At 45.9% G+C, this 14532-nt stretch overlaps 1 protein-coding gene across 2 annotated transcripts in view; it reads right to left on the reverse strand.

Moving 5' to 3' along the window:
• The window catches only part of MAP2K5 (mitogen-activated protein kinase kinase 5), a 238149-nt gene extending 224685 nt beyond the window's left edge, over window positions 1-13464 (reverse strand). For both annotated transcript variants that reach the window (XM_084887497.1, XM_084887496.1), the window contains exons 1-2: window positions 12613-13464; window positions 4550-4598 (exon numbers count right to left, since the gene is read on the reverse strand). In XM_084887497.1, coding sequence (XP_084743623.1) covers window positions 4550-4598; window positions 12613-12747 — 184 coding nt within the window. In that variant the 5' untranslated portion in view covers window positions 12748-13464. The remainder of the gene's footprint in view (window positions 1-4549; window positions 4599-12612) is intronic.
• Between the last annotated feature and the right edge of the window lie 1068 nt (window positions 13465-14532).

A 14532-nucleotide genomic window follows, 5' to 3' on the forward strand; every position in this document is an offset into this window, starting at 1 on the left:
AGATATGATGGTGGCCTACACCAAGCTGAGAGTTTGAGTAGTTGTCACATGCTGGATATATTTTAAAGACAGAGCTAATAGAATTTGGATAAACTTTGAAAAGCTTGTCCAATTCCTTCATTCCTTCAATCATCCATACATTACAGAAAAGCATTTTGAGTGAGGCCATGTACCATGTTAGGCTTTGCAGGGATTCAAAAATGAGCAGTACTGTTTACTGCCTTTAAGAACAAACAGCCTGGTGCTTGAGTAAAGAAATCAAGCTTTTTCTTTAAATGGTCATATTGTGTCAAATTTAAAACGAGATCTGATGTACTGGTTTTCAAATTTCCACCCAAAATAATCTTCCAGAAATTCATAAAACAACTGAAAAGTATTCTATTCAAAAAGAACTTAGTATAAAATGGTCATGGTTGAAGAAAGACATTTTTCTGAACCAAAATTTAGACATATGGTTTGACAAGTATGAAGATATGTTTATGAGAGCTACAGACCCAAGAATGTGAAGTCAGAGTGTCATAGGAAAGTAGTGCCATATGGTGCTTCTAGGTAGAAGTCAGCACTTGTCCATACAGACTTTCAAGTGACCAGTAGGACTTACTCTCAGGGAGCCAACCCAACTATCATTTTATAGTAGTAACTTGTCTAGAGAGAAGTCTGGGAGAGGAATGCATTATATGTGCAGGAAACTCATTAGTGGGCATAGTTGATTTTCATCACTTCATGTTTTGTATACTCTTTAATCTGTTAATGGAACTAAAATTCAGCAGGTGTCTTTGGGCCTATAAAAATGTCAAGCTCCTACAGCATATGTAGGGCCCACACATGTAAACACACAAGATTTTTATGGTTATAGGATGTAGCTTCATCTCAGAAGTATTCTTACATCTAGGAAAAGATGAATTATTCAATAACTAATATGGGGTCAACTGTCTATCTGCTTGAAGAATAAAGTTGTGCCTTCATCTGTCTCCTCCTTTCACCAAAATAAACTAAATATACTACAAAAAACCCTTTGCAATAGAAATGCAACTGTATAAAAACAAACCCTAATACACATATGAACATTAAAGTAGAAAAAAGAGAATAAGGATGAATGTTTTCAATATCCTGGAATGTGAAAGACCTTTCTAAGCTTAACATAAATCCAGAAGTCACAAAGGAAAATATGATCAACCTGACCATGTAAAAACTTTCAAGGATAAAAAGAAGAGGGATGAAAGACCAAAAGAAGAGGGATGAAAGACCAAACCCAGTGAAAGAAAACTACACAAAAATATCCATAGCATATAAGACAAAGGGCAAATTTTCTTAATGTTTTCAAGCTTTTAAATCAGAAAAAGACAAATAATCTAATGGGAAAATTGGTAAAAGTGACAAATAGTTAACAGAAATTAAATACAAATGACCAAACTACAAATGAAAAGATGCTCAGGCTCATCTATAATTGAAGAAACACAAAATAAAACAATAATTCATCTTTTTCACCTATCAAACTGACATTGACTAAAGTTTGCTAATACCAGAGTTAGTGAGGATAAAGAGAAATGGGCAGTCTCAAGCATGGTTGATGGGAGTGTAAATTGGTTCTACTTTTTGAGAGCAATGTGGTAATAGCTATTAATATGTACCTGAGTACTCTTTGTCTCAGTATTTCCAACTCTGAGGAATTTATCCTACAAATATATTCGCCCAATGTGGAACAATACAAGACAATGCTGCTAACATTTTTTGAATACTAAAACACCAACTGGTCCATCAGCCTGAACACCCCCTAATCACTCCCCTGCCAGCCTGATTGATGCCTAACTGCTCCCCTGGTAGCCTGATTGCTCCTAACTACCCTCCCCTGCAGGCCTGGTGCCCCCCCCCCCCCAACTGCCTTCCCCTGCAGGCTTGGTCACCCCTAATTGCCCTCCCCTGTAGGCCTGGTCCCCCCCGCAACTGATCTTCCCTGCAGGCCTGGGTCCCCCCCAACTGCCCTTCCCTACAGGCCTGGTTGCCCCCAACTTCACTCCACAAACTCCACAACTGCCCTCCCCTGAAGGCCTGATCCCTCCCAACTACCCTCCCCTGCTGGCCATCTTGTGGTGGCCATCTTGTGTCCACATGGGGGCAGGATCTTTGACCACATGGAACAGCCATCTTGTGTGTTGGAGTGATGGTCAATTTGCATATTACTCTTTTATAGATAGGATAAGAGGCCTGGTGCACAGGTGGGGCCAGCTGATTTGTCCTGAAGGGTGTCCTGGATCAGGGTGGGGGTTCCCTTGGGGCTTGGGGCGGCCTAGGTGAGGGGCCTGTGGTGGTTTGCAGGCCACGCACATTGGCGACCCAAGTGGAGGCCCTGGTATCTGGGATTTATTTATCTTCTATAATTGAAACTTTGTAGGCTTGAGCAGAGGCCAGGGCGGGCCAGTAAATTTGGTTCCTCCATGGCTGGGGAAGCCCAAGCCTCATGCTCCCTTGTGGCCCACAGCCATTTTTGTTGGGATTTACTTTTCTTTTATAATTGAAACTTTGCAGCCTTGAGCAGAGGCCTCAGGCAGCCAGGGTGTGCAGGAAGCTTGGCTTCCTCCATTGCCAGGGAAACACAACCCTCCTGCTTGCTCCATGGCCACAGCCATCTTGGTGGGGTTATTTGCATACTCACTCCTGACTGGCTGGTGGGCATGGCTTGTGGGTGTAACGGATTACTCTTTTATTAGATAGGATATGCTCTGGAGTCTACTCCAGAAATTGCCCTTTACCATTTTCTAGCTATAAGACTCTGAGCAGGTCTTAGAGATGTCCTTTCTTCAACTAAAACAGAGCTAATAACAGGCTGTCAAAGTGCTTTGTGGGGATCCTGTGAAGGTTAAATTAAATGAGATAACCCATGGAATGCTCTTAGCACAGCATCTAGTAACAGCAAGTACTCCTAATGTTAACTATCAGACTGTCCATGAAATCCCTGGCACCCCCAAGGAGTTACTGCAAGGGGTCTAAAGAGCTTGCAACACTAATATGTATTTCAGATGTATGTACTATTTTTAGTAAGATTGTAATTATTTTAAGAGTCCTATTCAAGTAGCTTTTAAAAACATGTAATAATTATTGAAAAATAATTAAAAATTTCTCAAAAAGAGAAATAAGTAAAGGAAAAAGTGTGCTCATTCAGCCCCACTCCAGCCTCCAAGTAGCCTGTCCAGGGAAAATCATTAGAAAGCACTGCAGCAACTTCAGATCCTTGTCTCAATATGTAGGGTGTCCCAAAAAATGTATATACACACACGTTGAATAATAACAATGGCAGTGCTTTATTAAAATACATTTCATTTTCAAAATTGAGCTATCAGCTGTTAAAGTGTGTATACTTTTTTTTTTTTTTTAACACTTTGTATTCATGAAGTTGGGAGGAAGAGAGATTAGCTTTTTCACAAGATAGGATCTTACCAAATATTTTATTTATTTAGTCAATAATATATTATGGATATCTTTCCATGCCAATGCATAAAATCCTTATGCATTCTTTATACCCACTGCCTAATGATTCAGATGTATAACTTATTAACCTATTATTTTAGGCAGTTAGCTTACTTTTAACTTTCTGCTATTAAAAATAATTCCACAATGAACAGTTTGTTTGAAGGGCATTCAACATATGTTTAGGTCTTTCTGTTGGATAGCTTCCTAAAAGTGGATCTGCTGAGTCAAAGGTTTTACACATTTTATATTTTGGTAAGCCAAATTGTCCTCCAAAAAGAACATAAGTAAAATACAGGACAATGTACTCTCTGTCATTAACCATCTGCTTAAAACACAAGATCAGATCAAAAAGTGCACTATGTGGAGAAACAATACATTTTTCCACATGGAAAGTGGCCCTCCTCTTTTTTAAAAAAAAATGGGAACTACAGTTACAAATCCATTATCCTTCTCAACACCAGAGCTACTGACTAAATTCTTACCTTAACATTATTCAGACCCTGACCTCTCCTGCAGAGACCTGCCTCAGATCAAAACCAGCTTTCTAGTGCCCTGCCCCTGCCCTGCCCCCGGTCCCCAAGCCACTGCTTCGGTGTGGAGGGTGGTGTGGGGAAAGGACTTAAGATCTGAAGTGTTGCTGCCATCATCTAGCAGCCGTGCCAAGCCTCACTAAAACAGAATTATTCCATTCAATGTTCACTTAAAAGCTCTGCTCTGTGGCTGTTATAAAGCAGCAATGGACTAAAACCTCTTAATCAATAATCATTGGCCTACAGGTAGTTTACAGGTTTCATTTTACACCACAATATTATTACAGTGAGGAGCAAGAGCAGATAAAGGTCATGTTGGTAATTAAAGCTATATTATAGAAATATGTACACCCAAGATATGATTAAATAAGAAAATATTACTCAGTTAAGTATCATCATTAAACTTGCATTAATTTATAAATATTTAAATGTACCATATGATGATCATAAATAATGTGTTTTTGTCAGTTTCTAAACTAATGCAACCCATAAACCCCTTGAAAAATCACTGCAGAAGGAAACAGTCAAGAGAGTATACAAGCCAGACTTACATTCAAATGCTGTGGTTGTTGCTTCAGGCAGAACCTGGCCTATCACATCCTAAACAAAGAAAGAATAAAGAAGCACAATTAGCCATCTTCTTTACTGCTAACATGTGGCAAATCCTAGAGGAAATATGAGAACCTGGAAAAGATTTCTGAAATGTGGGCATAAGCTATAAAAACATTAGCTCATAATCATACTTAGCTCCAAAATATAAGCCCAGAGTTTAAATCTCTATTGGAGGAGGGAGGTGAGGGGGGAGAAGGGGAGGGAGGGTGATGCAACTTTTATGAAATCTTTTCTACTTTGTATTAATAACATAATATTGCCTTCTCAATTCAACAGTGTATACAAATACATTATTGTGTATTTATAAAAAAAAAAATTGGTTTCTCCTATGGGAGGCTGTGGAATGTACTGCAGTAGGAAGAGTAAGGCGTTTGGGAGTCAGACTGGCCTGGGTTTGAATCTCAGCTCTGCACTTACTAGCTGCGTGAATGGGGACGAATCTCTGAGCCTCCGTTTCATTACCCTCCAATATGGGTCTAGTAATATTACTCATAGAGGTAATATAAAAATTAAATTAACAAATATAATAAACATAAGCTAGCCTAATACATCGTAGACATTCAACAAATGTAATTTCTGATATGTAACTAGCCATACCTTGCCTTGCATTCATAGTGAGAAAGGCTCAAAAAACCAGTTTCTGTGATGATATAAACCTATAAAGCTTCGTGTAATACAAACAATTCATATCAACCTTGACTCTTAATCAACTGAAAAATATTTAATGACACTAAAATAAAGTTCATCTAGCCTACAAATTTTTTTTTAAAACTATATATAACCTGCTATCATTGTTTAAAGGGATCTATGAAGTTGAAAACACGATAATTAGTCTACAGAGATAGCTTAAAGGGGCACAGAACACCTTCGAGAAATAGTTCTGGGAAAAGGGACCCTCCATTATGTCCAGTCCAACCTAAATGTCTGCAAACCTCACTGCTCTCTGGCAGCTCTGCCTCTATGTCCCTCCTGGGCTGTGCCAGAGCTGGGACCGGGCAGCCGGCCCACAAGACAGTGGGAAGTATTTCTCAGCAGGGAGCCCTCAACCCCTCCAAGTGGGGCACTTAGCAGAGTGGCTGCTGCAACTTCCTTCTAAAGGCAGTTCTTCAGAAGCCTTTGCTGCAGTGGCAATTTGCATAATAGCCTTGCCTCTACAGTGCCTTTTTTTCTTTTCTTCAAAAATAAATCTGCATATAAAATTAATCTAAGAGAACTATCTTAGGCAGCCCTCACTCATTAAGGACCAAAGGAGATTGTTTTGCCCTCTAACTCATCTAAGCAAATGAAACATCAACTTTTAAAGGAATTATTTGTCAAAGATTTTAGTGTTAAAAAAATTCTTTCTAGCCCTGGCGGGGTAGCTCAGTTGGTTAGAGTGTCCTCCCCATATGCCAAGGCTCTGGGCTCAATCCCTTTCAGGGCCCATGCAAGAATCAACCAATGAATGCATAAATAAGTGGAACAACAGACCTCTCTCTCTCTCTCTCTCTCTCTCTCTCTCTCTCTCTCTCTCTCCTCTTCCTCCCCTTCCAACCTCCCTCCCTCCTTTCCTCTCTCTCTCTAAAAATCAAATTTAAGAAGAAAGAAAGAAAAAAAAAGCTCTGGCCGGTGTGGTTCAGTTGGTTGAGTGTTGTCCCATGCACCGAGAGGTCATTGATTTGATTCCCCGTCATGGCATATGCCTGGCTGGGTTGGGATCCCCAGCAGGATCTGGTAGAGCCCCAGAGCTACCAGAGAGCAATGAGGTTTGTAAGCTATTTGAGTTGGACTGGATATAATAGAGGGTCAATTTTTCCAGGAGACAGCGAATCGATGTTTCTCTCTCCCTCTCTCTCTAAAATCAATGAAAACATATTTAAATAATTTTTTAATTCTTTCTACACACTTGTATTTATTGACAGGTAAATGGGTACTGTAGAGCGAGTATGAAGTAAACTACACAGCCAGCCAGTGTCAAAAGCCTGAGAGTGTCGACTGGAGCCAAACCGCTAGGGCTGGATCTTGGCTCTGCCACTCACTAGCTAAGTGACTGAGCCTCAGTTCCCTTCTGTGTAAAATACAATCACAAGTGTACCAACCTTGTAGAACTAAATGAGCTAATATTTGTAAAGTGCTTAGAAGAATGTCTAGCTCGTACCCATATTAATGTTCGTTAAATAAATAAAACAAGTCACTGATGACTGGAACATTACAAAACTTACCTCATAAGGAAACCTTAGAATTTAGCACCCAACCATCAGTGGAGGATGGTCATTCGCTCGCTTACTTCAGCCTTCCACAGTGCTTACTGAGGACCTTTTCTAGCCAGTATGGTAAAAGAGAAACAAACAAAACAGAGGACTCTACCCCCAACACTCCAAATCTAGACTATCACTGCTTACTTCCAGGAGCTCCGACCATTCAGACAACCAATCTTGGGACATGAACTCCACAGTTATTAGCAAACCCATGGAGGACATTTCCTACTTCTGAAGAGCAGACCCCATCGAACAGCAAATCTCTAAATAACTAGCTGAAGACCTGCTGGGCAGCAGCGGCATCCTTTGCCCATCAACATAAACAAGGAGCCACATGTGCTTTACATCTCACGTGGGGGAAAGGAGAAAGCAAAAGCACACCGCTGGAAAGAGCCATCCTGTTTCGTTAGGGCAATAAAAGGGGGGCTATCATAAGGACCAGAGCGTAAAAGGTCTGAAAATTAGTCAATATCTACTGGTCATTGCTAAGAAGGGCACATTTGATCATTTTATTCATATTTTCCAGTTACCGTTTAAGTGATTTATTTCAAAGCGACCCAATGAAGTTTCAAAGAAAACTTAAGTTTAAATATCTTGATAGTGATCATTTCTTCATTCTCTCCCTCTCCTTCCTTTCAATAAATGAGGCAAAAGTCTGACAGCCCCAAAATATAATTAACCATCTACAACAGGGGTCTTCAAACTACGGCCCGCGGGCCACATGCGGCCCGCAGAGGAGTCTGATCCTGCCCGCCAGGTTTTTTGGGCAGTGAGCGCAGCCGAGGTGTTACAGTAGGAATTAGTAGTTCATATAGTCCGGCCCTCCAGCTCTCTGAGGGACCGTGATCTGGCCCCCACTTTAAAAAGTTTGAGGACCCCTGATCTACAATGTACTAGGAGCATAAAGAACACAACGCTGTAGGCGACAGAAAAATAAGATTTCGGAAGAGTTGAATCTGGTCACAGAGATAAAGACAAACCTAGAAGACTAACAATACAGAATATTTACAGAATGGTAGAGCCAAACCAAAGAAACCTATAAATAGTAAGTAGTATTTGCTAACTCAGGAGGAGGGGAAAAATCAGGAATTTCGAAAAAGGAAAATCTGAGCTGGGACTCGGGAGACGGGATTCAAACAGCATGAGGAAAGAGCGAACATGCTCTCCTACCTCTCACTAACTCAGGAGATTCAGGTCTCCTGCGCAATTTTCTCCAAGCTGTGCCCAGAGTATCCAAGGAAGAAGAGAAACACACAAAGCTGAGAGCAGACCATCCAAATGACTCTGCCCCTGAGCACCACCTGGGTCTACCTCACACTGCAGCCAGTCCCCAGTCAATCCAGACACAGGGCACCGGCCCACAGTGGCCAGGGGACTTGCCCAGGGTCTCCCAGCTATTTGCTGAGCTGTGACTGGAGCCCTCGAGTACTCGCTTCTATTCCAAATCACAATCAGTTACAGCGGACTCTGCCTACAAACTCTGCCTTCTGTGCCTGTCCTGCCAAAAACCAGCTGTATAACTTCAGCATTCCCCCCTCTGGGGTCCATGCTTCCTCATTTGAAAACTGGGGCGAGGAGGGTTGTATTAGATGAAGGAGAAGCTATCAGGTTTCATTTGGCTTTAATTTTTAAAGTTCCAAGACAGAACTGCTGAGGTATCTGTTGGTATTTTGCTAATTTCTCGATGAAGAGATGAGACGAATCTGGAGGAGATCACAGGAGTCTCCAGGATCTGGGCTTCCGGTTCCAAGAACTTTAAGGAGCACCAGGTGACAGGGCAGCACCCACTGCACAGCCCTTCACCTGGCCTTCCGGACAAACGTGCTGCCCCTGAGCTTACTGAGCAGCATGTGTGAGGACACACGGCGCTCTGAGCTCTAGATGGTGGGACCGTTTGTGCAGTTTACTGGTAGGCCAGACAGCCTCGAGGCAAAATGCAACTGAGAGATGCTTGAGAAGCAGAAGACACGGGCCCTATCCTTATGTCACAGCACCACCACCACCACAGGGCACTTACTGTGCTCCGGGTTGTTCTAAGTGCTTTAGATGTACCAACTCCAGCAGTCCTCCGAATTGTGAGGTAGGCATATTTACCCCTCCAGCTCCCCCATTTAAAAACAAACAAAGAGATGAAGAGCCCTGGACAGTGTTGCTAAATGGTTAGAGTGTCAGCCCATGAATCAAAGGGTTTCAGGTTCGATTTCCGGTCAAGAGCACATCCCGGGGTAGCATGTTCCATCCCTGGCCCCAGTTGAGCTATTGTGTGTGGGAGGCAACTACACAATGTGTCTCACAGCAACCTCTCTCTATATATATCCTATATAATAAAGAGGTGATATGCAAATTGATCATCATTCCAATGCACAAGATGGCCACCCCCATGTGGACACAGATGACCGCCACAAGATGACCAGCAGGGGAAAGCAGTTGTGGGCAATCAGGCCAGCAGGGGAGGGTAGTTGGGGGGGACCAGGCCTGCAGGGGAGGGCAGTTGAGAGAAACCAGGCCTGCAGGGGAGGGCAGTTGGGGGGACCAGGCCTTCAGGGGAGGGCAGTTTGGGGAGGGACCAGGCCAGCAGGGAGGACAGTTAGGGGGACTAGGCCTGCAGGGAGGGCAGTTGGCGGAGACCAGACCAGCAAGGGAGGGCAGTTAGGGGTGACTGGGCCGGCAGAGGAGGGCAGTTGAGGGGGGACCAGGAGTGCAGGGGAGGGCAGTTGGGTGGACCAGGCATGCAGGGGAGGGCAGTTGGGGGCAACCAGGCCTGCAGGGGAGCAGTTAGGGGTGACTGGGCTGGCAGGGAAAGGCAGTTGGGGGGGAAGGGGATGACCAGGCTGGCAGGGGAGGGCAGTTAGGGGCAATCAGGCCAGCAGGGGAGCAGTTAAGCATCAATCAGAATGGCATGGGAGTGGTTAGGGGGTGATCAGGTTGGCAGGCAGAAGCAGGGGTAATCAGGCAAGCAGGCAGGCTAGCAGTTGGGAGCCAGCAGTCCTGGATTGTGAGAAGATGTCCCAGATTAGACAGGGTGCAGGCTTGGCTGAGGGCCACCCGCAAACCCTTCAACCCCCATGTACAAATTTCATGCCCTGGGTCTCTAGTGTGTGTGTGTGTGTGTGTGTGTAACATGCAAATTAGGCCTGGTTGTCGTAATGGGTCACGATCGGACAGGACGAGGTTGCACCCGCAGGTGAGGCCAAGAGCAGTGACAGACACAGAGACAGAGACAGGGGGCCCTGCCAGAGCCAGCGGGGCAGCTCAGGTGGCCCCCGAGTGAACACAGGCAGGGTGCCCAGGGGGCGCTGTGAGTCAGGCATGGGTTCCAGCTGCCCACGGGGTGCTTTCTTGCATGGTGAGAGGTGGGGCGCCTTGTCTCGTGATTTCAATGGTGCACTGGGCCTCTAATATATATATATGTGTGTGTATGATATATATGTGTATATGTATATGTATATGTATATGTATATGTATATGTATATGTATATGTATATGTATATGTATATATGTATCCCTTTATCCCTTCTTTCCTCCCACTCTCTCTAAAAATCAATGGAAAAAAAACATCCTTGAGTGAGGATTGACACACAACATACACACAAATAACAGATGAAGAAACTGAGACACTTTGCCTGGTAGAGCTTACAATTTAAACTCAAGCAGTCTGGCTCCAGAGTTTGTCTTTAAGTAAATGTTGTACCATATTATTTAAAACCTTCTTTCTCAAATAAGTAAAGTGAAAGTGAGCTCATGCTTCCTATAGACACAATGTCATGTAATCTTCACAACTATCCCTCTTTTACATGGAAACAGGCTCAGAAAGGTAGAATGGCTTGTCTAGTTAGTGAGACTGCTTGCTATTAAACCCAAATTTTTTTAAAAATTCAAAACCTAGTGTGCTGCCCATAAAACCATAATTGCATGCATCCTATTTGAAGATCCCTCGCTTAACAAATATTTCGAGGTCCTATGCACCAGACACAGAGGGGACCCAGAGATGGCCATCTCCTCCAGAAGTTTACCATCTAGTGGAGAGACAGACAAAATTATGACACGGCCTGTGTGCTTTGCAGGAACAGAGCCGTGGAAACCCTGAGGAGGGACAAGGAACCAGACTGAAGTGGAAGGTGAAGCTGGGCTTTGAAGGACAGGTGGGAGTTGGCCAGCTGACGGGCTGTGTGGGGACCTGGGTGAGTTCTAAATGCCTGGAGCACAGACGCTCATTGGGTTGTGGTGAGCAATGAAGCTGGTGCCAGGCAAGGACGAGCCATGAAGACGGGCTCAGAGGACCATATGAAGGAGTTTGGACCGTTAGCGTGAGGGGACACCTATGTGCATGGGAGTGTGTGGAGAACTCGAGATGCAAAGAGGATGGCATCTGGTGTACAAGAGTGGACTCGAGCCTCTGCCCTCCTGGGCCAGACACCTGAAAATCTGTATGGTCTGAGTGGTCAGTAACATCCAGAACTCAAGACAAAGATACAGGAATCACATTTTGATTGGGTAACCTATGATAACCAAAAATCTCATCGCAGCCCAATCTTTTTTTTTTTTTTTTTTTAATATATTTTATTGGTTTTTCTTACAGAGAGGAAGGGAGAGAGATAGAGAGCTAGAAACGTCGATGAGAGAGACACATCGACCAGCTGCCTCTTACATACCCCCCACGGGAAGTGCCCGAAACCAATGTATGTGCCCTTGACCAGAATTGAACCTGGGACCTTTCAGTCCGCAGACCGACGCTCTACAGCTGAGCCAAACCGGTTTTGGTCGCAGCCCAATCTTATCTTGCATGTAGATAAGATGGATCTGGTATTTGCAATGTGCTTCTTGGTATGTGTCAGCTCTGTCTTTGATACCTCAGTTATCCAATAAAATGGGCACAATACATTGTCTATCTCAAATGAATGCTAAAATATGAGAAAGGCACTATGTGGAAATAAATACTAAGTAAGGAAATCTGGGCTCTCGAACTGACTCCCCAACTCAAGCAACAGGGCTTTGGAAAAGTCATTTCACCTCATTGCTTGCTCCTCAGTTACTATCTGCAAAGGAAGGTAAGAGGGCTCAACAGGCCACCCCCAAGCAGGTGCTCTCACATTCCATGATTTTATTTCAGACACATCCCGAGTATTTATTATGAAAGCAAGAATACATCACTGATTCTAAAATGCACATTTCCCCCTATTTTAATATCTCTGAAATCAAGCTGGTTTTGTACAATGTGTGGCATGTCACGGTTTTGTGAGTAGCGTGTGTGCGTGTGTGTGTGTGTGTGTGTGTGTGTGTGAGTGTGTGTATGTGTATGCTTTCTTAGTGGTACTTAAAATAACATCTTAAAACGAATGACACCTTGGTTTTGGTGAAACATGAGAGATACAGCTGCCTTGTTTCTCTTTCCTGCTGGTCACCAAGTCCAGGGAACTCAGTGGAAAATCGTGGCTGGAATCCGGCCAGGAACATTCCAAAAATCACTTGAGAAAAACTCTCTTCTAGACTCAGCTTTCAGGACCCCAGTTGCTTCTGTCCCACCCGATTCAGGCTGTGAGCTACCTGAGGGCAGGGGCTCACTCTGACCATCTTCATTTCCCCAGGGCCCTGCACGTTTCGCCAGATTTGTGCCCATGCAACGAATCAGTGCTTGTGGCCGAAGCAATAAAACTGCCCCCCCTAGAAGGCCAGGGCCAAGTCAGAGTCAGGGGTCCGGTGCTGGCTGCCCCAGAGACCCCCTGCGCCCCCCTCGCTGGGGTTTGCACCCCGAGAGGTACACTCACCAGCACATCCCTGAAGAGTAACTGCGGGCCGGAGTTCACCGTCCAGTCCACGGCGCCCCGGTTTGGAATCCTGATGCGAATCACCAGCACCTGGTTCTCCATGGCATGGGAGGGGCCAAAGGCCAGCCACAGCATCACAGGGAAAGGGGCTCACGTCCTGGGGTGGGGGGTGTCCATGGCCCCTGGCTGGGCGGGGGCTCCAAGGGGTGGCGAGGGGGATGAGGAGGGGAAGGGGGCAGAGAGCGAGGGGTATTAGAGGAGGGGTGGCCAAGAGGGGGTCGGAGGCACCCTCCTAGCCCCGCTGGGGGGGGGGGAGGGTTGAGAGGGAGGAGGCTGTCTCCAGGGAGCCTGGAGGGGTGGGGGGCAGGGGCAGGAGGAACTAGCGGGGTCAGAAGGTTGTCGAGTTGGGAAAGAGGGCAAAACGGGGTCGGATGAGAGGAGAGGGCAGAGGAAGCCCCCGTGTTAGGGGGACACGGCGGCAGGGGTGCACCCCTCTTCAGCGGACGAGGGGGGTGGGGGGATCCCAGACGGTAACGGACTGGGTCCCAGGCTGTGAGGAAGCCCCGGGGCCGCCAGACTATGGGAAAGCCGAGGGGGTCCCCCGCGGGCGTGTCGGGGACGAGCCCTCCGCCCCAACGCGAGCCAGACCCCCGGGCTCAGCGCCGGCGCCCGAGGCCGTGCGTCCCCGCGGCGGCGGCAGCGGCGGCGGCGGCAGGAGCAGGAGCAGGAGCAGAAGCAGAAGCAGAAGCAGAAAGGCGGCAGCTAGGGCACAGTTACTCCGGAACCAAACTGCGCGGCCCCGGAACCACCACGGGAGCCGGGGAAAGGAACCCGCCTCCCGGGCCGCCATGTTGGAAGCGGGCAGCTCCGGGCAAGCCCCGCCCCCGCGCCAGGAGGGCGGGACCAAAGAGCCGGTTGGCCCCGCCCACTCGCGGGGCTGCCGACGCCCAGGGACCGCCCGCAGGGACCCAGTGACTGCTTTTCCTTCTCTCTTCTCTCCTTTCCCTCCCTCCCGCCCACCCTCCTGAGAGACGGCGAGGTGAGAGCTTCTGACAAACGCAGGAGGAAGCGGATCTAGCGCCGGAGTCTGCCCAACACCGCTGCCGGCCAACTATTGCGTCCTGTTTGCCTCTGCAGACGCCTCGGGAAGCCAGAACTGCTGCTCTCCTCGCTCCTTACTTTGCCAGGCCGGGTACCTGAACTTCTAGGGGGCTGTGCACCAAACCAGCAAGAGCAAGGCAAGAACTAAAAAAAAAAAAGTTTTTTCTTTTCCTTCTTCCAGTTCACTGATCCAGAGGCTCGACAACTCTCTCCCACGCTAGCACAAAGCGTACTTTTTCTTCCAGGGCGGTTCTTTGCCCCATGATTGCCCAGAAACAGCAAACAGCTCCCCATTCAAAGCGACTATTAAAGACATTCAGAATTTTAACTGCCTGCAGACAAGTGCAGTTAGTGGCATCATCATCTCTTATTAAACTGTTGCAAAAACAAACAAACAAAACCACAAAAACAAACAAAACAGTCTAGTCCATGAATTTTCAAGTACGTAGCAATGTTTACGTGATCGGTTCCATCACAGGCAATAGCAATAACCCTGGTTATTTTGAAGCGCCTTGTTAACCTCAGATTTTAAAGTGCATAATTTTGTTGACCTAAGGTCCCCATAGAGACATTTATTTAAAAATTGCATACTGCCGAAACCGGTTTGGCTCAGTGGATAGAGCCTCGGCCTGCGGACTGAAAGGTCCCAGGTTCGATTCTGGTCAAGGGCATGTACATTGGTTGTGGGCACATCCCCAGTGGAGGGTGTGCAGGAGGCAGCTGATGGATGATTCTCTCTCATTGATGTTTCTATCTACCGTATCTATCCCTCTCTCTTCCTCTCTATAAAAAAAAAAAAATCAATAAAATATATATTTA

Source organism: Pipistrellus hanaki (genome assembly GCF_964339955.1).
Source record: "Pipistrellus hanaki genome assembly, chromosome: 1".
In the NCBI taxonomy this organism is placed as follows: domain Eukaryota; kingdom Metazoa; phylum Chordata; class Mammalia; order Chiroptera; family Vespertilionidae; genus Pipistrellus; species Pipistrellus hanaki.